The sequence below is a fragment of the Pleurodeles waltl genome, chromosome 10 (assembly GCF_031143425.1).
Source record: "Pleurodeles waltl isolate 20211129_DDA chromosome 10, aPleWal1.hap1.20221129, whole genome shotgun sequence".
Classification (NCBI taxonomy): Eukaryota; Metazoa; Chordata; class Amphibia; order Caudata; family Salamandridae; genus Pleurodeles; species Pleurodeles waltl.
The window spans coordinates 116,594,585-116,619,014 of NC_090449.1; the positions used below are offsets into that span (position 1 = coordinate 116,594,585).

At 45.5% G+C, this 24,430-nt stretch overlaps 1 protein-coding gene across 5 annotated transcripts in view; it reads right to left on the bottom strand.

Annotated features, from left to right (window-relative positions):
- The window catches only part of MAD1L1 (mitotic arrest deficient 1 like 1), a 1,860,878-nt gene that overhangs the window by 602,056 nt on the left and 1,234,392 nt on the right, over positions 1 to 24,430 (bottom strand). For all 5 annotated transcript variants that reach the window (XM_069209930.1, XM_069209931.1, XM_069209929.1 and 2 more), the window contains one exon: positions 1,140 to 1,347. In XM_069209930.1, the coding sequence (XP_069066031.1) occupies positions 1,140 to 1,347 (208 nt within the window). The remainder of the gene's footprint in view (positions 1 to 1,139; positions 1,348 to 24,430) is intronic.

Below are 24,430 nucleotides of genomic sequence, written 5' to 3' on the forward strand. Positions count from 1 at the left end.
TCAGGCGGAATTAATTAATGATACAGCAAAGCATGTACTGCTTCACATCTAATGCACTAGTGCACCTGGGGACACATTAACTCCTGTACCTTTTCTTTAATCAACTGCACAGGCTGATATTGTTCTTCAGTGAGGAGTCACTCCTAAATCTTTAATCTCTACAAAATGGCCTAATTCAAGGATTATGTATATAAAAATCATTTATTTCTTTTAAGTTTCACTAGCAAGTTATTTTTTCTCTTATTGCTCTTCCGGCGTTCACACTTTCATCTCTTCAATTTGTTTTTCTTTTTATACTATTTTGTGGTGTTTCTTTCAGTGCGCTCATCCCACGTCGTCTCACTAATGCTTGCTTCATCCAGGAGGTCTTTAAATGCATCCATGGTGTGGCAGCCTCTATCTCTCCTCTCGCAAGCAGATTTATTTCCCTGCTTGATCCCTTGGGCCATTTGTCGTTTGTTTCCTCAGTTTCCGGTATTTTCGCCTGTTGCTGTCCAAGCTATGTTCCTCCTTGCCACTGGCCGCCTTCTTCATCTACACTTTCTGCATTTCTTAAAACCAAACAATAAATCTCATCTAGACAGCCTTCCCATGCAATGTCCCATCATTATGAGCATTTCTGTTTGGTGCCACCTCTCTGGTATCATGGTTTTAGACCACTAATGTTTTTCCTAGACTGTCTTTAAGCACAGCACTTAGGCCTGTGCGCTCTATAAGTTAAGGGCTATTACAGCCAAGGGACCCCAGTAAATACACATGTCCAACTGACTTAGGGGTGGACTGACGGCAGTGACATCTATTTGGGTCAAAGCTCTGATTATCTCAGGTTTACGGCCCTGCAAAGATCAATCCTGCTCAATCATCCTGGCAACAGACATGAACCCTGCCAATTAGCTAGACTAGTCAAAATTATTCAATATTGGTACCTTACAACTCCGAAGGTGCCAATGTTGAATAATTTTGACCAGTCTATCTGGAGATGGGCTGAGCACCCCAAAAGTCTTTCGGAACCAAATGCTTTCAACGCACATTTTACTTCCCATAGCAGCCAGGCGAGATTCTACATAAGTATGGAATTCCTTAGGAAAACAGTGGAAGATGTACAATGGGAGCTCCAAAACCAGAGGAGCACTGATTACCTGTGAGCTCCTGCGATGACACCACAGATCCTATGGCTTCCAGTTTCTCTGGAATAGGGTTGCCTTCCTCCAGCACCTTGACAAGCTGTCGCAGCTTCTCACATTCATCTTGTAGAAGCTGATGCTCCTCTTGGCGACGCTGCTGGGCATTGCTTGCTGGATTCATAGTTAGATGTAGCACTTTATACTGACTTGTGTCAAAATTGCCCTAATGAGAAAGATACATACTTTCATTACATAAGGCAGCAGTACATCAAAATCAAAAAGACTCAAAGAAAAAGCAAAAATATACACACTTTTTTTGCAGCATTCCTAACAACATCTAAATTATGCTACGTATCATGACAATACATGGCTTGGTCACTTTTTTTTAGATCCGTAATACAGAAGAATCTCAGGGGTCTCCAGCTCTAAATTACAGAAATGATATCATCATAGGTGAAAACCACGTAATACATAACGAAAATTGATAAACTTAAACTTGCTTTGAAGACTTTGATTAATGTGTGGTATGCAATACAATGGAGTTAAATGGTAAATGTAAAGTGCTAGAAAGAGATTGGAGTAGTGTGTCTCTACATGAATGTTACCTACACAGTTTCCAACAAAAAAGCCCTTAATTAGCTAGTTTGTGTGTTCCCTTGTTCCTCTATGTGAACATTAGATGGAGGATTCCTTACCCTTGAAGACCAACTCGGTAACTGCTATCTTCTAACTGAAATTTGCACTCCAAGGGCCAGCAACCAACATTACAAATGTAAATTATTAATTTATGGTACGAGTGTTCACCTGAATCATACAATATACTCACGATCTAAGACCACTGGAGCAGTCCCACCTAATGCCAGGAACTGCCAGAAGGGAGATCAGAGCCCCACACACAAACCTGAATAAACTCTGATGCTGGGTAAAAAAAATTCAATCTTAATTTTTATCCCAAGCTTTTAGGTTTGCATTGTTATAACTGATAAGAACACACAGAACTATACTAACGTGTGATCTTAGAAGTACAATATCTGTCTTTGGGGCCAGTGACCACAAGTGATACAGCGTAGCCCATGATTTCGGTTGCCAGAGGGAGATACAAGGCGGACATCGGAAGACACAAGGACAGGAATTATAGCAATGTGGTGTCCAACACTGTCTTCCTTATTGTTGGGTGTCTCCCTAACAGCTATTGAGGCAAAGAAGACAATCCATAGGGTGGAGAAGGAGAGAAGTTGATCAAATACATTATGAGAATTGTCCATTCTGCTCCCACCTTACAAAAGAAGGAACAGCAATGATAGCCGTGCAAAGGAGGAAGTCCACGTCTGGATTTCTGGATTCCACATCTGTTATTCTCGGGTATTGACAGGCTGAACCAAGTACCAATCGTGGTCTGCAACTCTTACTTCTGAGGGATATAAGGTGAATGTTGTCACAATAAAACTGCTATTGTCTCTTCTACTAGAGAAGCAAGAGTAAACTCTTTATAATTTAACTTATCACTGCAGGATGGCATACTCTACACTGGATAACAGTATACCAGTCAAATTACCCATATGCCTCCCTGCTGGTAAAAGCACACCTGAGACATGTTGACTTGTCTGGTACACCTGGATCAGAATGATAAAAAAAGGTTTTTATAAATTGGCCACTTCCTGCCCAATCATGCAACGTTCATACATCGTTCTGCTACTACTCGTCAGGTCCTTAACATTTCTATCTAAAAATGACATCAGCAAGATGTAATCGGTGGAGAGAGCGACACTTGTTCCATATATTACAGTAGAGTACAAAGTCAAGTCTTAAAAACAATACTGGAGGAACTTTGGCAAGATTCATAATAGCATGTTCAGACTCAGCAAGTATCTACACAACCTATCTAGAGGAGGCAATGTTTAAAGACTACAGGCATGTGTAACAAGGTTGCTTCACTGAGGATCCCACAAAGCAAGAATCAATGATTGAAAACTGTACTTTAAACCCCTGCAAATTGGAGTCTGTCACTAGTTAAGGAACAAACTAATGATAAGTTGTTTTGAGTCTTCTATGTGATTTCCTGATTAAAGTGAAAACCTAACTCAATGTAAGGCCATTAGTTTGAATTTAATACTTTCAACTTCACCCTATACACACCATGATTTCAATAATCTAAATTTAGTTTATAATCAAAAGGGGCAACAGAAACCACATGCGAGGTAATAGCACCTTCGGCAGAATTTGCTGACTGACAAACATATTGATTGTTGAAAATCTTCAGCATAGGAGATACCCAACAAGAAATAACACGGACCCGGGATCTTCCTCAGGATATCTCAACTATCTGTGTGTGGAAATGGCAAAAGGACGTATACAGTTTTTCCAGCCACAAAGAGAGGGAGTGTAACTCTAGGGGTCTGCCCAGGAAAGGTGATTTTATTATTTTCATACATGTCACTTTTTTGTGAGGGAAGACCTTGTAGGGCACAACTTTTGTGACTTTAGATTTATCACACTACAGAAAAGACTTTGGCCAGGAGGAACAATATGGCTACGATACACATCAATGTGCAAAGGCAGGTCAAATTTCCTGTTTGCCTAGTACAATGACTCAAGACGTTTCATGCAGGTATGCAAGAAATGTGCACTGGGACCCTATTATCAAGAGGACACCTTTGAGTAGTTGAGTAGCGCAAATCAATACCTTAATGGAGTTTTCCAAGTGCACCTCCCATCTGATGGCCACCATGCACATTTTTCACTTGCAATACTGCTTTGGTAATGTAGGTAGCGCCCCATGTGAATTAGGAATGTTTGTCCAGGAGTGCAATCCCCACTTATTTGTAAATTCACTCCTCGTTCTACAAATCACTTGTTAAACTAGAGATCACTGTTAATAAAAAAGAAAATCACTAATTTGTGAAAAGAGCTGAGTGATCCAAACCTAGACAACTAGTGATCTCTGTCACGACCACTCCAACACAGACTAACAACCTCAAAGTCATCCACCTAAAAATTGTTGGAAGTGGAAGTCAGAAAACAACTCTCTTTGTAACTTATCTGCAATACAGATCTTTCTTAGCAGTCACCACGCCCTGAGGTTTCGGTGTCACTGCTTCATACATGGTAAGAGATATATTCCATAAAAGATAAACAGTACATGGAAGTGAAGATGTGATTTAGTTGGCACAATGGTGACTGTTGAACCTCTGACCAAACTGCACTGACGTAGGATCTAGATACGCAAGAACAACTCAACAGAATGTTAAGTACCATCCCATTATCTGCCTGTCCCATCTCCCTGGTCCCTGTCCTTATCGAATACACTTTTCCCCACACTGAGATTGAGGTATCCCCTTTTCAAACTGTTTACGTTTACTTAAAGACCTTCACAGTCCTTTCATGTTTTTTTTTTAAAAGCAAAACACTTTCATCCCTCCACCCATAACCCTTTCCCTATTATCATATCCAGCCTGTATTTTTCCGTCTCTGGATGGCATCCCTGAATCGTGTAAGTAACAAATCTTTTTTTTTTTTTTTACTTTATACATGAACGTACGAGCACTTACGTTATGGGGCTGTGCTGCACTTGGCCTCCAAGATACCTGCACTTTTTCCCTGGTGCCCACCTTGCTGTTTTAGCGTTAGACGTAGTAGCACAAGCTGGTGGAACAGGCCAACTAGAGACTGAGCTGACACTCACCTTGTCCCCGCAGTGCAGGAAACAACTCAAACACATTCTTAGAAAGTTAGCACTGGGGCAGAGGAAAGTTTTATACTTCTGGAGGAGGCAAGGCTTGTTAAAATTCCTTAATATTTACGTAGTCGATCTTTAGCAGGCCATTGGTCAACTGTTCTGCAGTTGGAGTCGTATAAGGATGTAAAAATGGCTCCAAAAGAAAGCCCACAGAGGAAAACTCCAGATAGAGGAAATTGTGTCTTTATCCCAAGCGACTTGCCCAACATTATAACTAGAGCAGTAGCCACTGCTCTACATAAGCTGGTAAGATTTGATCTATCAAAGATCATTGAAAGGAGCCAGAAGGGTCGGGCGCAAGGACTACACTGACCAGCAGCCCAAGCCAGCTGGTCCGCCCCCAGTGCAAACGCCAGGAGGCAGCTGCCTTTTTAAACATTTGGGCTCTCCTGCAGAGCAAGATAATTGAAAGAAGACAGAGGGGGCCGGAGCGGGGCCAGGCGCAAGAAGGACTACACTGAGCAGCAGTCCAAGCTAGCTGGTCTGCCCCCCAGTGAAGGTGCCCGGAGGCGCCTGCCTTTTTTAAAATTTTGAGCTGTCCTGCAACGTGGGACGCCTCTGGTCACATGCCCGGGTGAAGACTAAGCCAAGAGTGTGCCCTCCTGCGCCTGTCCGCAGCCGAATGAGGCTGGGCTGGGCCACCCCACTTGGCCCTGCAATTTGCCTGCTCTTCGTTATTCATCAGAGCGCCTAATTAGGTTAGAGCAATGGGGAAAAGGAAAACTACAATGTCACTCTCCAAAGAACGCCCATCTATTACAAACTTTTTAACCAACACCAAGGGGGCCATTAAAAGTGAGATTGAAGGTATGGAGGAGCAATTGGGGGCCCCTAAAAAGCACTTTCAACGGTCCCGGGAGCTATGGACATCGGTGGCACTCAGTTACCTAGCTTAACTACAAACAATAAAGCTATCTCAGTCACTAATCCATATGTATAATGACGATCTTGTAAATGACACCAGCAGCAATCAACTTTAGCGGAACAGTTTAGCGAATCCTGACCTTTTTAAAAAAAAAAAAAAAAAAAAAGTCCAAAAACTTGGAAGGAAAGCCAGCTCTAAAAGACTTTTTAACTCAGAAAAAAGTGGCGCTTCTGATTTGGTAACAAATTCTCCTGGGTGCCTGCGGATGGCAAGTGGCGGGGAAGATGCAACCCTTGCCCCTTTTACTGCTGGCCTTGATGCTGTTCTGTCCAAGTTCTTTGAACCATTATTTGGTACACTCAGAATCATAGATGCCTCGATAAAAACCCTGATTAACCAAGGTAATATCGGGCTAATGTTGGGGCTACGGATCCTAGGCAATCTCATGCAGTGGTCCAAATGGCAGCCAATCGGGAGCACCCCAGGTAAACCAGTTTTACGGCGGCCCTGATCCTAATATGAAGAGACAGTGCTCTGAACGAAGGTCAAATTATGGCTTTTGATCAATCTAAGGGACACCAGAAACCATCCACTTCATCTTTGTGTGGCAGGGAGTAAATCTTCCCCACAGCGCGAAGCTTGGATTGTGCAACAACCAGCAAGACATTTCACTTTCCCCCAGAGGCTGCACCTCTCGTGATAGTTGTAAAGAATGTTTCTTTATTGGACTCTCAGGCTTCGGAAAATATGCATCAGCTAAATAATAAGGTGGCGCACCGGCTAACAAGGTCAACAGATGTTCTTAACTTTGTGACTATAGCCAGTAATATAATTTCAGTGCACCGGGTCCATTTAGTTGGCCCTTCTCCAAAAACAGATTAAGGTGACTGTATAGTCATTAACTTCAGGGATGTGATTAGGGCCCCGTTAGAAATGCTGTCTACAACCTATTCCCAACATGGTTTCATCATAGCTGTTCCATTGGGGTACTTTTACGAGACTTCAGGCCCAAATGTATTCAAGCCCCACCGCAGGCTCTCCCGCGCTTGTAGTACCTTGGAAATTCCAACATACAACCGGTTCTCCTCTCTAGAACATGTTGATTAACTCTGTGATACAGACTTACCAGCAGGGACTCCCTTAGATTTTAGGCGGACAGTGAAGAATGCCACAGACCTCAATAACATGGGAGGGAATTCAGCCATGAACTAAATTTCCTTTAAGTGAGGCTCTATTCTTTGTCCAGCTCATGACCGATTTCTAAAGCCCCTGTAGGTTAGTGCTGATTGAGGCCTGTTCCAACATGTGACTGCTTCGATGATAGAGCCTTTGCTCCATACTGATGAATGGAATATGTTGTGGCCAGTGGCCATTTTACCAAATTATGACAACTGTCAGGCGGGCTCTGTTGTGAACAACTTTGTAGCGCTGAGGCCTGGATTTGTTTCTAGTTCCACTGTTTCCATCCCCAAATACAACTGTATGTTCTGGAATGTGGCTGGGCTCTCTAGGAACTAGATAATGCTGAATGGTTTAATAATTTTTACGAATTATAGCATTGTATGCCTACAGGAGACCTAGTCCTCCGTGGCTGTGTTAATAAATGGGTTTTCTTCTATTCACACCCCGGCAATCATAAAGGGGGCCTTTTATCTGTGATTTCAATGTCTTCAGGGTTGACAGTACTCAAAACGTTCCTTAATTCTCCTTATTTTCAGAATGTAATACTTCAGGTAAAATCTAGGAAAACACTGGTTGTCATTCATTTTTACCGACTTAATTTAGTTCCCACTATGCCAGAAATAGCCGTCTCCCTTGAGCATGCACTCAATAAGATCCTACGTGAATTCAATATGGTTTTTACAATAATTTGAGGAGGGGGTTTTCAACTGCAGATTAGGTCCTATCTCCAAGAATGCTGTATGGTGGACGATAGGTTGTGATCTAGTGGACTACACACCTTTTGGGCACACTCCTTGTGGAGTCACTTTTAACTCTATTTTCAATAACTATTCACTATTTATTGCAATTGATCTATCAGGAATGAATGCTATTGGTGAAGTTACCTACTTTGGCGGAGGCAAAGGTAGCCTAATTGATTTTATTGTATTACCACTTTATTATAGGCTTCTGGCTTTGCCATAGTGCCAAACTGCTTGAGTGATCATTACCCATTATCCATTTCCCTTGACCTAGGCAATGAGGGGCAGGCCAACGTTTCCAGTGTTGCAGGTTAACCTTAGATCGGAATAAGGGGATCTTGTGCACATGGGCAAAGCTGGACGCAGAGGTTGCCCTGAGGAATAAAATAAAGGGGAATAGAGAAGAGGTATGAATCAGATACCACATTTGTTTTGCAGGCCTTCAGAGGAATTTGTCAGTTTTTCGGGTCTTAACATCTGTGGGGCATATCTGGGAACCAAAGCCGCAGAGGTGGTTTGATGCTAGGTGTTCAAAAGCCCATAAGGCTCTCATCTCCGCCCTGAAACACGTGCCTAAGAATAGGGGGAATGTAACAATTTGCAGGCAGAAATAGAAACAAGCAACTGCTGAGAGGAAAGACCTAATCAGGGGAGAAGCATGGGAAAAATTACACAAAGCAACAAAAGGAAATGATACCCGGCTTTTCTGGGAAACAGTTAATGGTACCTATTTTTCTGACACTCATAATATGCCCACTTATGTTACCATCGCCCCATCGAAATGGATGGGGCATTTTTCTCAGTTTTATGGGAGTGGTTCTGCTGGTGAAAGTTCTCTGGACCCCACTCAGGTGAACACTGAGTCATTGCGTCCCTCGAAAGATGAGATTAGTTGTGTGCATTGGAGTAAGGCGCAAAAAGTAAGGCACTGGGCCTGGATTCCGTACCTGTTTATCTTTTTATTAATAATCTTGATTTCTGGGCTCCCATACTAACAAACGTGCTAGGTTCCTTAGTTGTTATAGGCCCACTCCTAAGTCATGGTCCATGCGCAATAATAGTGCCAATATATATATATTTTTTAAAGTGACAGATCTCTGTTGCTATTACCCCATTTCACTAATTGATTTTACAAGTAAAATCCTGGGAAGGATTCTGTTGTACCTGCTGGAATTTGGGTGACATAGAAAGGCTGTTTCTCTGAAGTACAATAGGGTTTCAGGAAAGGCCTTGGTACTATCGATCAGTGCCTCAATCTCCATTTCATTACCAGCAAATATTCTCTGGCTAAGAAGGGCCATCTCCATGTTGGCTTTATGGATCTTACTTCAGCTTTTGACTGGGTAAATAGGGGCAAACTTTGGAATAAAATGCTAGGAATGGGTATAGGTGAGGGCTTAATATATTATCTGGCAAAGCTGCATGAGGATATTACTGGTCGTATTAGCTATTGTGTGGATGGAATGTGCACCAACCCTATCAAAATGAAACGTGGTGTAAGGCAAGGGTGTTGTGCTGGCATTATTCCTGTTTTGCCTTTATAGTAATGACCTGGGCAATTGGTTGGAAGATGAAGAAGCAGACTCGCCCAGGGTGGGCACCAAGAGGTTACCTGATCTCCTTTACGCAGATTACTGTGTTCTAATGTAAAGGACAGCAGTTGGCCTCGAAAAAGCTTTAACCAAATTTGGACCAATTCAGCTCAGTCCTATGTGATGGTCATGGGGAATGCTCGTCGGGGTCGGAGGACGTATCACATCCACGAGGAAAAACTCCCCGAAGTCCAGACTTTTAAGTATTTAGGTCTTCCTTTTGATCGTAACAGTAACTGGTGCCATACAGTGCTCAATTTGTAAATAAAAACGTGCCGGTGCCAAAAGCCCTCCTCTTAAAAACACGGCTGCTGCATTTAAATGTGCGAGCACGGAATACTGAGGGGCAGCATAATCCTAAAGCCATCTCAGGCCTCTTTAATCCATTCACAGCCACGCCCTGCCCCTTCCGCTCACTCTGGTAGTTTTCTGCTTTCTCCCTTTGACATGCTTTTTCGTTTTTCTCTTCCTCCGTATTTCCCATATGTGTCTTTTGCTCGCAGCAACTGCTTGAGGCAAAAGAATAGGCGCCTGTCCCTCAAAAATAAGGGCCGGTGCTCAGCACTGGAAACAATAAGCACAAATTAAGCACTAGTGCCATCTTATCAATGTTAGGCGTTTACAGTTTCATCAAATTACTGAGGCCCTTTTTATATTCTCGGCGAAGCTGGGTCCCAAACTTCTGGATGCATTGACCACTATTTATGAGGAACGCTGTCCGTCCACTGTTAATTATGGGGCTGGTGTGTGGGGCTATGGGGATATTTAAAAATTACAATCAAAAGATAATGTATTTTTGTGAAGGCTTCTGTCAGTCCCCAATAGCCTTCCAGGTTATTTGTGCTAGACAGAGTTAGGTCACTGTCTCTGGAAGATTGTATTAGGCTGGCCCCGAACATGATGTGACATTGTATTTGGACCAAACAAGAGACTCCCCTTAATTGTGAGATAATATATAACTGTTTGTTGGTAGATTGTGTACAAAGAATCTCATGGCTCAGTTTGTGAGGAGCACATTGTCATTTTGGGTAGATCAGATTGTTTTGACTGACCCCAAAAATAGCATCAGTTCCCAGACGATAGATGAAACAGGATCTACGTAACCTATATCTGTATGGTGCAGAGCGACTGTCAAGAAAGGTATGAGGAGGTTGGAGAGGTATCTCCCTCTTGTGACCATGGGCGGCATCGAACCATACTTGCGGTTCCCAAAAGAGCCCCATCAAAGGTTCTATTTGGTGAGATTCAGGTTTAGCATTGCTCATTTCTTAGCATGTTGTCCAAGCAATGTTTACTCTGATTCTGCACTTGGCCCTTGTCCTTGCGATTCTTGCACTGCTCAGTCCATGTTACTCTTTGTATATTTTTTCACTTTATACACAGAACCTAGAAGAAAGTTCTTAATTCCACCGTTAAATAGTCTGAATATCAGGAGGTGCAGATCTGCTTTGTTTTATCTCCAGCTTTTACTGCCTGAATGGGTGTGCGTGATGGTTTATAAATGTATTTCTGCAGCAGTAAGACTTAGAGGCTTGGTGGGGAAATAACCGTGATTATTCTCGGAATGTTTGCACGTAATATTTTATAATCGGGAACTTGTGGGGGTTAGTGTGTACGTGTTTACCGTTTTATGGCGCAGTCCTGTCCTGGGAGTTTTAACGTTTTTAACAGGCAGTTGCATTTTTGGACATTATTATTTCGTATTGCACTGACTGCTCTTTATTATGTGTTTTTAACGTTGTACTCTCTTTTATGGTTTTTATATCCACTAAAGATGTTATGATGATGATCAATCAAGCAATTAAGAAACAGAGTCTGAAATTCCCTGGGGAAGTGGATGCAGGATAATCATCTCTCAGAAGCCTCGTGTTCACTTTAAAGAGAACATGCATTTCCAAGTGCCTGGACACACTGATAATGAGGAGTTGTTCCATTCTTATTGACCTGGAGCCCTGGATGCTTTGCCTGTACATGTTGCTGTAAAAACATGTTCTCCCAAAGCAGTTGAAGGGAATTTCGTCAGCTGTCAATATGTGCTTCTGAATTCCGTTTGAAGGTCCTCCACAGTCGGGAAAAGTAATTATTTATTGACCAGTATGTCCACTTCCTTGGTCACAAAGGACTCCTCCCAACTTTCAGAACCCATTGATAAGAAGGTAGAAGGGGCCAACAGGAGAGGTTATGGTGCATCTAACTTCACTTTTTGTACCACTAAGCATGGTGCCTATGGTGTGCAGGCTTTGCTACAAGACTTTAAGGTGATCTTCGATGGAGTTCAAAGACGTGACTGCACTGTTATGACTTATAAATTTAACTGTCTGCTTCATAAAACATACAGTTTTTGACAGTTCATGTGCAATAGCAAAAGATGTATTACAGAAGATAGAAGGTATATTTGACTAATGGCAAGGAAATGGTACGAGGCACCAAAATCTAAGATTTTACATTTATCATATTTGATTCTAATGGACTCTGGGCGACCATTTTATGAATTAAGCAGCTGGATGAGGTAAAGATTATACTGGAACCTTATAGAACTTAATCTGAGGAACCCAGACCATTGTTGTACCGCAGGGTATAACAATCAACACTCGCGCAACAGACCGATCAAGGGCAGGTCCATAGTCTAAGGATCACTAAACAGACAAAGCCAAACTAACCTCTTCAGCAGCTCCAGCACAACAACGAAAGGCATGATGATTATGTCCAAGACATGGGGGCAGTGGGGGAGGGAGGTTGTTTAGTTCATTTTTCAGACTACTTTAGATGACACATACAGTATCAATGGCTTCTGGAAGTGGTATGAGCAGGTTACCAAATGAAGTTCGTGGAGATCCCTCCAAAAAGTCTAGCTTAGGCAATCTCCTCTTCCAAAAGCATCCTTCTGAAACTGAAGCTCTTCGAGAGGGCATGACAATTCTCATAGAAAAATGCCATAACAAAGGTTTCCCCAGAAAGAAAAGAGCAAAGGAATATACAATTAATTTTCCAATAATGAAAACCCTCAGGAGTAGTGAGGCCCATTCTAGATCTGAAGGGAGTCCACAAGACTATCACAGGGATACTTCATGACTACTTTAGACTTACAGGATACCTATTTCCATATACATGTCCGTACTTTGTCTCAAAAGTACAAAGGTTTGCAAAAGGTGAGGAACACATTGACAAAAAACAAAGACTGCTTGGTACCAGCTTTCTCTCCTAAAGTAAATGAAACCTTTTTTCCTGAAAAGTTACTTCAGATCTGCTGTTCAAGCATTCTCACCCTTGCATCTGGAGGGTGGCAGTGCCCTGTTTCGTCCCCACCAAGACTCCACAGTGGCACACCTGAAGGCACAGATCTTCAAACGTTTTTCCTCTGAGCCTCCCCCTAAGCAAAATGTTTTGAAGTTGGTCCACCTCCAAATATTTATGGCAACAATAGGGCGAGCAGGAGGGAGAGGGGAAGGGTTGAGTGCAGGGTTATTTTTCTATAGCTCATGACCTACACTAAATGCGAGACCAATGAAAGTGCAAATATATCAAACAAAAATAGAAACTGACCAAAAGAATAAGTTACTTACCTTCGGTAACACATTATCTGGTATCTGCAGATTCCTTACCTTAGAATTTCCAGGCTTCAGCTTGGAATCTGAACTTTTGCTGAGCAATATCCCTGTACCCCGTTTGAAGGCTCCGTTCAGCTCCGTGTGGTGGTGTCTGCATCGTTGGAGCCGTCTAAGATGTCACGGTCACCTATAAAGGCATCACCCAGGCGCTCGCACGTCAGTTACTTTTCCACAAACTTCCACACTGTAAGCGCACAGCCATGTAAGACAGTGACAAGTTTTGACAGTGCCAAACCTAGGGACAACCTTGTGTTCAGAGACACCCACTTTGCTGCTTGGAAGATGTCCAGGACTCGAACACCTCGTGCTAATGCTGTGATAGCAGCTTTGCCCCTGGTGGAATAGGCCCTCAAGCCCTCAAGAAGCTGCTTTTTGGCCAGTGCATAGCAGATTGTTACGCAGAGAACACCCTGCACAAAATGGTTTGTTTCTGAACTATCCAGCCTTTCTTTGCTACTACGTACTGCACAAAGAGTTGGTCGCCCACACAGAACTCTTGTGTGCCGTCAAGGTAGAATGACAATGCTCTTTTTGGGTCTGGTCGGTGGAGTCATTACTCTTCCTTAGAGAGATGCGGGGGAGCAAAGAAGGTGGGCAGGGTGATAGTCTGACCCAGGTGAAATGGAATCACCTCTTTAGTGAGGAAGGAGATGCAAGTGTGAAGCACTACCTTGTCCGGAAACATAGTGAGATACAGAGGCTTGTATGACAAAGCCTGCATCTCACTCACCCTCCGGTCAGATGTTATTGCCACTAAAAAGGCTGTCTTGATGGTGAGCAGCCAGAGCGGACAGTTGTGTAGTGGCTCAAAGGGACCACACATAAGATAGGTGAGAACTACATTTAAGTCCCACTGAGGTATGACAAAGGACGAAGGAGGAAACATATGTACAAGCCTTTTAAGAAATCTATGTACAACAAGTGATTTGAACAAGGAAGGCTGATCAGGCAGCCGTAGAAAAACAGACAAGTCAGGTAGATCTTCCTTGAGTGTGCCTAATTCAGATGCCTACTGGGCAAGGGATAAAATAAAGAGAATAATATCAGGGAGAGCGGCAGAAAGAAGCTCAATAATCTACAGATCATTTCCAGCAGCAGGCGTACACCATCTTGGCGGTGGGACGCCTGGCTGCCAGAAAAACTTTACAGACTTCAAGAGGAAGGTCGAAGGCTGTCAACTGCCGCCACTGAATCTCCATGCATGAAGGCACAGAGTTGACAGGTTTGGGTGGAGAACCCTCCCCTGCTACTGCGACAGTAGATCCTCCCAGAGGGGCAGCCTGATCAGAGGATCAATGCTCGTTCTCAGAAGCTCGGGATACCAGACTCTCCGTGCCCAGTCCAGAGCCTCAAGGATTACTTGGGCACAGTCATTCTTGAGAACTCTGGGCAGAAGGGGTATGGGCGGATAGGCGTACATTATGCTTGAGCTCCAATCTCAACGAAAAGAGTCGCAGAGCGAGTACCACCTTGGAAACGCCAACGCAGAATACTGCTGACATTGCGTATTCTCTTCGGAGGTGAACAAATCTCACAATGGCTCCACCCACTGCTGAAGAGTGCCACCTCTGGATGGAGACACAACTTGTGATCCGCTAGGCATTGATGGCTGAGTTTGTCCGGCCTGGCATTCAGACAACCTGCCAGGTGTTGAACCACCAGGGTTATGCCCTGCTGTTCCAACCATGTCCAGAGGTGCAAGGCCGCTTGCAAAGGGTCCACGACCCCACACCCTTTGCTTGTTGCAGTACTACAATGCGGTGGTGTTGTCCTTGAACACCTGCACTCTCTTCCCCTTGACAAAGGAAATAAATGCCTTCAACGCTAGCCAGATCACCCGACCCGGAGCTTCTATAGGTTGATATGGAGATCTGGACCCGAGACCACAGTCCCCTGATCTTCACCTCTCCCAGATGGCTGCCCCATCCCCGAAGTGACGCATCTGCCACTACTGTGAGATCTGGCTGGGGAAGGGACAGTGGTCTGCCTCTGACCGAATCGTGGTTTGTTAACCACCACTGCAGGTCGTTTGCAGTTCCCTCAGAGATCTGGACCTTGTTGGAGAGATCCCCCTCCCTGAAACTTCAGGTCCCACTGCAGAGTCCACATATTCCATCTGCCATGATTTACTAACTGGATACAGGAGGCCATGAGGCCCAGCAGCCTCAGAGTCTGTCTCAACGAAATCCAGGATAGATCCCAAAACATGGGAATCATAACCTGTAAATCTTGGACCCGCTGCGCGGGAGGATGAACCCAAAACTACACTGTTTCCAGAACAGCTCCAATGAAAAGGAGCATTTGAGAGGAAGTCGGTGTGACTTCAGCACACTTATAGTGAACTCCAGTGAATGCAAGAGGTTTGCAGCAGCCTGGGGTGAAGGAGCCTTCCACACCAGTCGTCAAGGTAGGGAACACTGAAACCCATAACATGTGCAGATGAGCTGCAACCACTGCCATCATCTTGGTGAATACCCAAGGGGCACTGGTAAGGCCGACGGGGAGTACAGTAAACTGAAAGGGATTGTGGCCTACCTTGAACCGCAAGTAACACTGGTGGGTTGGCAGGATGGGGATGTGGAATTACACTACCATCCAGTCTCTTTGGTCTAGGGCAGTCAAGACCTGAGCTAGAGTGAGCATTTTCAATTTCTCCTTTTTGAGGAAGAGATTGACGCCCCACAAATCCAGAATAGGGCAAAGACCCTTTCTCTTTTTGGGTATCAGAAAGTAGCGGGAATAATAACCACTGCCTACTTCTGATTTCTGGCACCTTTCTATGGCTCCCTTGGGCAAGAGAGCTGTAACTTCCTTGCAGAACAAAACCAAATGATCCTCCATCAACTGTACTTTTGAGGGAGTCATTTGAGGAGGAAGAAAATGGAAGTGGAGGGAGTAGCCCTTGTGTATGATCTTTTAAATCCATTTTTTCCGATGTGATTGACCACCAGTGAGGGAGATGGTGACGTATACTCCCTCCAACTGGACAAGTATGTTCTTGCAGAATCACACTAGGCTTGGATGCTGTGGAGGCAGGGGGCTGGGTGGCGGATGACTTTTGGCCAGACCCTCTCGGTCTGAAGGCACCACGACCACATCCTCGCACAAGCTGTGGGCCTGGTGCAGGACAGTGGCTGGCATGTGGATGGTGCGGTGCCGTACCCCTAACGTAGCCATAAAAGGGGCGAAAGGCAGATGGTTGGGGAGGGGTCACTGAGAGGCCCAAGGAATTGGCTGCAGCCCGGGAGTTGTAAAGCGCTCCAGCTCAGAGTCTGCCTTCCCCCCAAATAGGCGAGACCCATTGCATTGAAAGGCATGTATAAAAGGTGTGCCTGGACATCCGCCAAAAGAGGCAGATGTTCGTAGCCAGGCATGGCGATGAAGGGCCACCATCGACAAAATTGCTCTGCCCAGCGAATCAGTTGTGTCTAAGCCACACCGTATGGTGAACTTTTCCACATCTCTCCTGTCCTTCACTGCCTGGGAGATTGGCCTATGCATCCTCAGGGACCTGAGGCAGCACTTGCACCACCATATCCCACAAAGTGTGGAAATAACAGCCCAATAAGCATAAGGTGTTCACCTACCCCAATGCCAGGCTTTTGGAAGAAAACATCTTCTTCCCAAGCTGGTCCAGCCTCTTGGGTTCCCTATCCATGGGTGCGGAAGGGAAGGTGCCCTGAAAAGTGGAGGCTTGGACTACCAAGCTCTCCGGAGTAGGGTGTTGGGAGAGGAAACTAGGGTCACCCAGAGCAGCGTGATAGGAGCCGACGATTTTCCAGTTTACAGGAGCCCCTGTGCTGGGTTTGGACCAGGTCCCTAACAGAACATCAGTGAGGCTTTGTTACAGGGCAACATTAGCTTGGAAGAAGAAACACCTGGATAAAGTACCTCTATGAAGAGGTTAGCCCTGACTAGCACTGAGGGCAGTTCGAGGTCCAGGACCTCTGCTGCCCTGCACACCACCCTTACATAGGACGCCCCATCCTTCATAGCCACAGTAAGGCGAGAGAGCAAGCCAGAATCGGGAGAGGTGTCCAGTCCACTGGCTCCTCCTAGTTCCTCAAACCAGTTCAAAGGCTCAATCTTGTTTTTTAAAGGGTCCAGAGATCCCTCCCATTCTTCTCCAGTGCCGGACTAGTTTCAGAAATGCTCAGGCGATGATCTGGCACCTGAGGGTGGCGTCGGAATGCAACGCCATTCCAGCTCATCCTAGAATAGAAGGGGGCTGGCACCACAGGTGGGCACCGGTGACGTCAGGAGCGTCAACTTCGGGAGCGGTGCCGGAGGTCGACTGTGCGACCGGTGCCGTCCCAGAATCGCATCCATGAGGCCTCATCGAAGCAGAGGACGAAGCTGCTGGCGCGGAACCCTATGAGGCCTCCTCCGATCCTGTGGGGCCTAAGGTGTTCCGACATTGCCGGTCTACTCAAATTCACAGTGCATGGCCTTGTAAACTTCTTTCAATTGAGCAGAGGTCGCTCCAGAAAGGGGAGTAGGCCTGGCGTCAACCCTGGCAACAATCCTGCAGAACCGTGCCTGGAACATTGATGTTTCATACTCGCCTCATCCCCTGGCGGGTAACGTGAAGTTTAAGTCCATTTGGACTTCTTCTTGTGCCTCTTCCCCGAGTGCCTGTAGGACCTCGAGTGGGACGAAGAGGACTTGGGGATCCTGGCACGGTCCTGTGACCTTATACTAAACTGGGATCATGACCTCCGAGGAGTCGCACCTGCCGATGTCAACTGCTGGGCCACAAGGAGCTTCTGGAGCGGTCCCGCGACCTTCTACTCAAATGGGATCATGGACTCCGAGGAGTCACACGTGCAGATGTCGAATGTTGGGCCACAGGAGCTTCAGGGGCTACTCCCTTAAAGCTTTCGAAGCTATGGCCAGGCAGTCCAAGCACGACTTCAATTCATGGTCACGCTTGAGAAAACGAAGTCATACCAGATGGGGAACCGTCACCGGCATGGAGCGATTGCAGGCACCACACAGCTTGAATCCCGTCTTTCTAGATGACATCCTCAGCACAGACAAAAAAATCTTCGATAAAAAGTTGAAAAAGGCCTGTCAAAAAAGACAGGGGGGTAGCTCTATTACAGATCTGTGCTACCTGGCACTGAAGGAAAAGAACTGACGTACTTGCGCCTAGGTGGCGCCTTTATAGGTGACCGTGACATCATAGATGGCGCCAATGATGCTGACGAGGCCACGCAGAGCCAAACCGAGCCACCCGATGGCTCACAGGGTATTGGTCAGCAAAAGCTTGGGATTCCAAGCTGGCACCTGGAAATTCTAATGTAAGGAATCTGCACCTAGAAGTCTCTATCAGATACACCCGGTCCCATTATTGGGGTGTTGTGATCTTTGCCAAAATGCAAATGCACATGCTGCACTAACGTATCTGCAGCCCTGAGAATCAGCGGTCTCCTCTGCATCTTTCACCCCTTCCCTCATTCCTGGCCAACACTCCAATCTTAAAACAGACCTTGTCTCTTTCATAAAAAGTGAGCTCCCACATGTTGCCCCCTCTTTGTATCAAATATGTAAATATATACATGGCCCCTTTGGCTCATGTTGCGAGTTCCTGCAGAGTAGAGATTGTGTCATATGCGGATGACAGTCAGCTGCTTATCACCTTTGGACCAGATCCAGACCAGATGCAGCAGCGATTTAAGCATTGTATGAGAGAAATTGTTAACTGGATGACCTCAAATTATCTCCATAGCGACAAATCTGAGATGGTATTGTTAGGAAAGGCACTGGAAATGTGGTCACCAGATTGGTGGCTTTCCAATCTCAGACGTGCTCCTCTGCCTTCGCAGGAAGTGAATAATTTTGAAGTAAAAATTGATCGGGAGCAATTTATGAGAGACAGTGGCGGCTGCCATGTATTGAGAGTGGTGGGGCCGGTACACTTCTGGTAGGGTTAATATAATTTAAAAAATGGTACTTACCTTCCTAACTTGCCATGATGTCCTCCCTTTTCGAAATTCCGGACGTAGGAAACTGCACTACCCAATCCTGGCACTGCTCTCATGATGTTGAGCAGCATAAGAGAAGCGTTAGTAATGGAGGAAGTGGTCTCTCTCAGCGCTCATAAGAACACTGGACGCTCTTGCTTTCTCTAACCCGGCTGTCTTAACACAGCCGGGTTAGAGAAGTTCAAAGTGTGCACGTCAGGCTGCCCGTTGCAAGACGGCCGGCCAAAGGGACATGCTCTCTTTAAACATAAGTGCACACCTCCCTGATGCCACTCAGCAGCAACTAACCTGCCCCAGTACTGATACTCGTTTCAGGGCGGGTTGCTGAAAAATGAAATTATAATTAATAAATTGTATTACCATTTTCAGCTGCCCTGGGGCATTTTTTTAGTGAGGCAACATTCCTCCACTCTCATTGAGGAGCCACTAGGGATGAGAGATCAGGTCAACAAAATGGCATGTGCTTTGCAACAATGAAACTGCTAAAAAGGTTTTACCTTATGTAGGAAGCTAGCTCTGTATATACTATATCAAAATGAGATATAGTGTGCACAGAGTCCAGGAGTTCCCAGAGGCTTAACTGAGGCTAAAGTAGATAATACAAATGCTCTCTTTTGTGGTGGTGTGGACGAGCAGTTAGGATTATCAGAGGGTACTGCAAAGCATTAGTTCTACACACACAGACAATAAAAGAAGCACACACTCAATGACTAACTCCAGGCCAATGGTTTTTATATAGCAAAAATATATTTTGTTACTTTATTTCTAGAACCACAAGATTCAAGTTGCAGGTAAGTAAACGTGCAAGTGAGTACCCAACATATGTATCAATACCACTTTATTTAGACTTGGCAAGTTATACGGTTTTTGAATAAATAGCAATAATCTGTTTTAAAAGTTGACACTGCAATTTTCAGAAACTTAGCACAGTTTTGAGGTAAGTACAAGACTTACAGTTCCAGTCTCTGGGGGTTAGGATGTCCCCCGGTTGGGGTTCAAGTTAACCCCAAACACCCACCAGCAACACTGGACCAGCTGGGTGCAGAGGTCAAAGGCGAGGTCAGTTTTACATGGGCTCCTATGAAGACTGGCGGCACTTGGAATCAGGCCTGCTTGCAGGTATGTACCAGCATCTTCGGAGGGCAGACATGGGGGGGGGGGGGTTTAGAGCAGCACCGGAGGGCCACAGTCCACCACCAAACACATGCCCTCATCGGCGCATGGGCAGCAGGTTGCAAACAAGGCGTCGGGCTCCCAATACCTTTCCATAGGGGTCTCTGGGCATCACAAAGATGCTGCAGCTCAGGCCCAAGGGGTCGGTTGCGGGAAACCAAAGACGGGACAAGGAAGAGGGCTGCAGGCTGGATGTTGCTACACTGAAGGTCGGATTCCCCAGGACCAGGGGGCTGCGGGTGCAAGGGTACCTTTTGGCATCGGGTATCTTTGTCTGGTTCTGTCGCAGTCAGAGAGGGTCCTCTGGATTCAGGCTGCAGGTATTGTCGTGTTGGACAGGAGGGGTCAACCCAAGGTGGGCACTTGCTCAAAATCACCTTGGGACCAGCTCTAATCAGTTGGGCCACCTGGTCACGGGTCTTGGGTGGAGAGTGGACAAGACTTGCGGATCCGGAGCAGTTCTGAAGTCCTTGGATGGAGTTTCTCCTTGGACAGGCCACTGTCCACGCGAGTTCTTGGTCCTCTGTGATGCAGGCAGTCCTCTAGAGGCTTTTCAGAGGTCGCCGGTCCTGCAGAATGTGTCGCTTTCTTTTTGCAGGGCTTTTGAAGCTGGAGAGAGGCTGGTAGAGCCACTGACTTCGTGTTGCACCACTTTGCACTTGGCTTGGCTGTCCACCGTCACACTAGTGTTCACCAGTTACAGACTTCATTTTGTGTTCAGTTTAGCCTTAGCTTCATTCTGCCTATTGACTTTATCATAGCATTAGACACTGCCATGTTAAATGCTGCCCATGATTTTCCACGTTGTCTGTTTTGTTTTCATTCTGCCTGGTTTTCGTACTTTCTTCCCACCAAGGGCTTTGGTTGATAAGAATGTACGTCAGGGAACGGCCTTGCTTTGACTTGACATCTTGTGATTGTGGCCAAATCCCAACGTGTTTTTTCAAAGCATACCTAAACTAGCCAGCATGTTTGAATACTTCTTGCGCAACTTGAGGGATTTTTCCAGAAAGCTCCTTCTTTGGGTTTTTCAGATGTAAAATAGACCCGATCAAAAGTAGGAGATTCAGAGACCTCAATCAGGATTAAGACGTCTGATGTCTTATATAGATTTCCCGTGAGGGTAGAGATCCGTCTTTCTCGCAGTCAAACGGGGTCATCGGCTTGCTGGCAGGAGAAAGATTAAGCACCTGACAGGCCTTACGGTGATGCATTTTTTATTCATTATTTGCTTTGCATTATAATATAGATACATATATTTGCTGTGTATATTGCAGTGGAGAATCAGTCATTTCATTGTTGTGACTTTTGTTTTTTAAACGCGTGCTTTCAGCAGGCTAATACCCTTTTAGGAACCTTGCGTAGTGAAATAACAAATGTCTTCTTTTGGACTAAGAAGTGCATTCAAGAGATTTTGTGTCAGTGCATGAGTATTTCTGCTCGGTCATTTGAGAAAAGCCAAATTACCTGCTGTCCGGGGGTGGGAGCGGGCATCTTCACTGGCTGGACTGCCCTGGGGTATTGTAACAGGAGGCCTAAGCCTTTGAGGCTCACAGCCAAGTGTTACAGTTCCTGCACCCAGTGCAGGCTTTGTTTCTGGCATCAGGGAGCACAAAGGCCCTTAACTCAAAAACTTGGCTCTCGGGGACATATTCCAATAAATACAACGCTGGCATCAGTGTGGGATAGTTGTGCTGAGAAGTTTGATAGCAAACATTCCAGACTTCAGTGAAGCCAATATGGAGCTGTGGAATTCATAATGACAAACTCCCAGCGCATATACTCAGAAGGGCCACTCTGCACTTACAATGTTTAAGAATGGAGTTAGACTCTGTAGGGGCACATTGCTCATGCAACTATGCCCTCACCTGTGAGATAGTGCACCCAGCCTTAGGGCTGTAAGGCCTGCTAGAGGGGTGCTTACCTATGCCACAGGTAGTGGTTTGTGGTCATGGCATCCTGAGGGGATGCTATGTTGACTTTACCTTTTTTCTCCCCCCCAGCACACACAAGCTGTATTGGCAGTGTGCATGTGTTTGGTGAGGGGTCCCTTAGGGTGGCACAATATATGATGCAGCCCTCAGGGACCCTCCTTGGTCACAGAGCCCAAGGTACAACTGGTACCTCTTACAAGGGACTTAGCTGTGGTCCAGGGGTTTGCCAATTATGGAACAATTGTACAGCTTTAAGGAATGAACACAGATGCTGGGGCATGGTTAGTAGGATCCCAGCATACACTTAGTCAAGTTGGCATCAGATATCAGGCAAAAAATGTGTGTGTGTGAGGGGTATGGGGGGGGGCAGTGGGGTAGTGCAAACAATGGGGCCAGTTTCCTACATCTTGGTTACTTTCTACCTCCAGGAAAATGCTAGTACAGGTGCTGATTGCAAGTCGCCTGGATTATGGTAATGTCTAGTTAGCTGCAGTTAATACCTCGTTGTTGGTCAAACTACAGGTAGAGCAAAATAATACTGCCAGACTAAGTTGCAACATGCCAGCCTGGTCATCCTCTCCTCCTATCCTCAAAACATTGCACTGGCTGCCAATAAAACAAAGTGCAATCTTCAACCTTTTCCGCTTAACCCACAAGGCCTTCTATCAGGCCCAGTCGTGTACTTGCAACACAAACTGAAGATCTACATGCCCACTAGACAGTTAAGATCTTCCAATGAAGCTCTGCTACAGATCCCACGCATACGTACCATTAAATTTAGGTGTAGGGCCTTTTCTTATCTAGCCCCCTTTCATTGGAATGCCATCCCTCTCAATATTCCTTCATGTCTCAATTTTAGCAATTTTAAGAAATTGTTGAAAACGTGGCTGTTCTAGAGGTTCTCTTCCTATCAATTAGAGCACAGCGCTGAAATACTCCTACAAGAATGAGTTACCCTATTTATCGGCGTATAACACGCACTTTTTCTCCCTGAAAATAGGGGGCAAATGATGTGTGCGTGTTATACGCCGATATAAATTTAAGGTTTTTTTCCCCAGAAATTTCCTCTTAAAATGAGGTGCGTGTTATACGCTGGTGCGTGTTATACGCCGGTAAATACAGTATGTGCGATATTAAGTACACAAAACATAGAATACTAGCAAGGAAAATGAACCCCGTGCCCTTTTTGTAAAAGCAGATAGTCATAATAGTGATGCAGTGGGCCCTTCACAGTTCTGGTCCCCAGTACCACTCCACTTGCTTCTCTACTGATTGGTACTGCCTTGGAAGCAGGCAGTCTCCTCTGCCCTTTGATAAAAACATGGGCCCCCTTCTGCCCCAAACTCCTTCTGCCATCTCTCTGAGACCTAACGAAGATATCTCCTCAGCCTCAATCTACACTTCCACTGGGCCATTGGTCGAAGGTCTAAAGAAGCACTGGCACAATAAAAGTATACTGGGCCCTCATGCAAGGAAGCATAGTACAACAGTCAGAACTGGAATTCAGTTGTACTCCACACCTCTGAGCCCTGGTGCCACTGCATCTGCAGCGCTAATGATACCTTCAGCCCTGCAAAACAAGGCCTCTGCCCTAAAAAAAAAAAAAAAAAGAACCCTGTTAACTCCCCACCTTTCTCACGGCATCTCTCTGTGGAATATGTTTGTCATTTGTAAACTACAAATTATCCCAATAGAGACCCCCTTCCTCTGGGCCATCTCTGGCGCTTTCAGGGGACCTCAGCACTTTCCTTTTTCCTCCTGGAACTTTTTTTCGGAGGCCCAAGGGGCCTAAATGATCACAGCTCAGCATATGAAAGTGACCCCGCTGGCCTCCTCCCTCTCACTACCGAGACTCACCTTGAAGGACATCTGCATATAAACAGAATTCAAAGTGGACAGGATGTTCGGGGACCCATATGCCCATACTTTATTATTTTATTATTGTTACAAAAGCAGTTTCCATACTTTTCTTTTAAAAACACAACCTTCCCTGAACAGATAATGTGACCATTGAGGTGCCTCTGTGTGAAAGTGAGGGGAGGGCTGGTTTGGGGAGGGGTTTTCCGGTGTGGTAAAGCTTGGGGGAGGGAGGAACAGAGAAGAAAGAAACAGGTCATCTCACAAGGTTGGCTGCTACTTAGCAGTGGTTTCTTCATAAGGGAACAGGAGTGTCACCCTCCCCAACACCCCCCACCCCCAGCAAGCTGCAAGCTGCACAGTAAAAAAATAAATAGAAATGAAAAGATTTCATTGCCATTTAATTTTTTAACAATGTTCGTGTGCGCACTGCAGCAGCCAGTCTACCTGAGCCCTCAGACGTGGTGCATGTCCTCTGCTGCCTTTTGGCAGCATGGAGGACTTAAGCAGTGGCTGGCAAGACACTTCAAAGTGCACATGTCACTTTGAAGCTCTCCATCCAGCTGTATCAGACAGCTGGGTGGAGATCAAGCACAGGCCTTCAGGGCCTGAAGGAGCATCCAGCCAGCCTG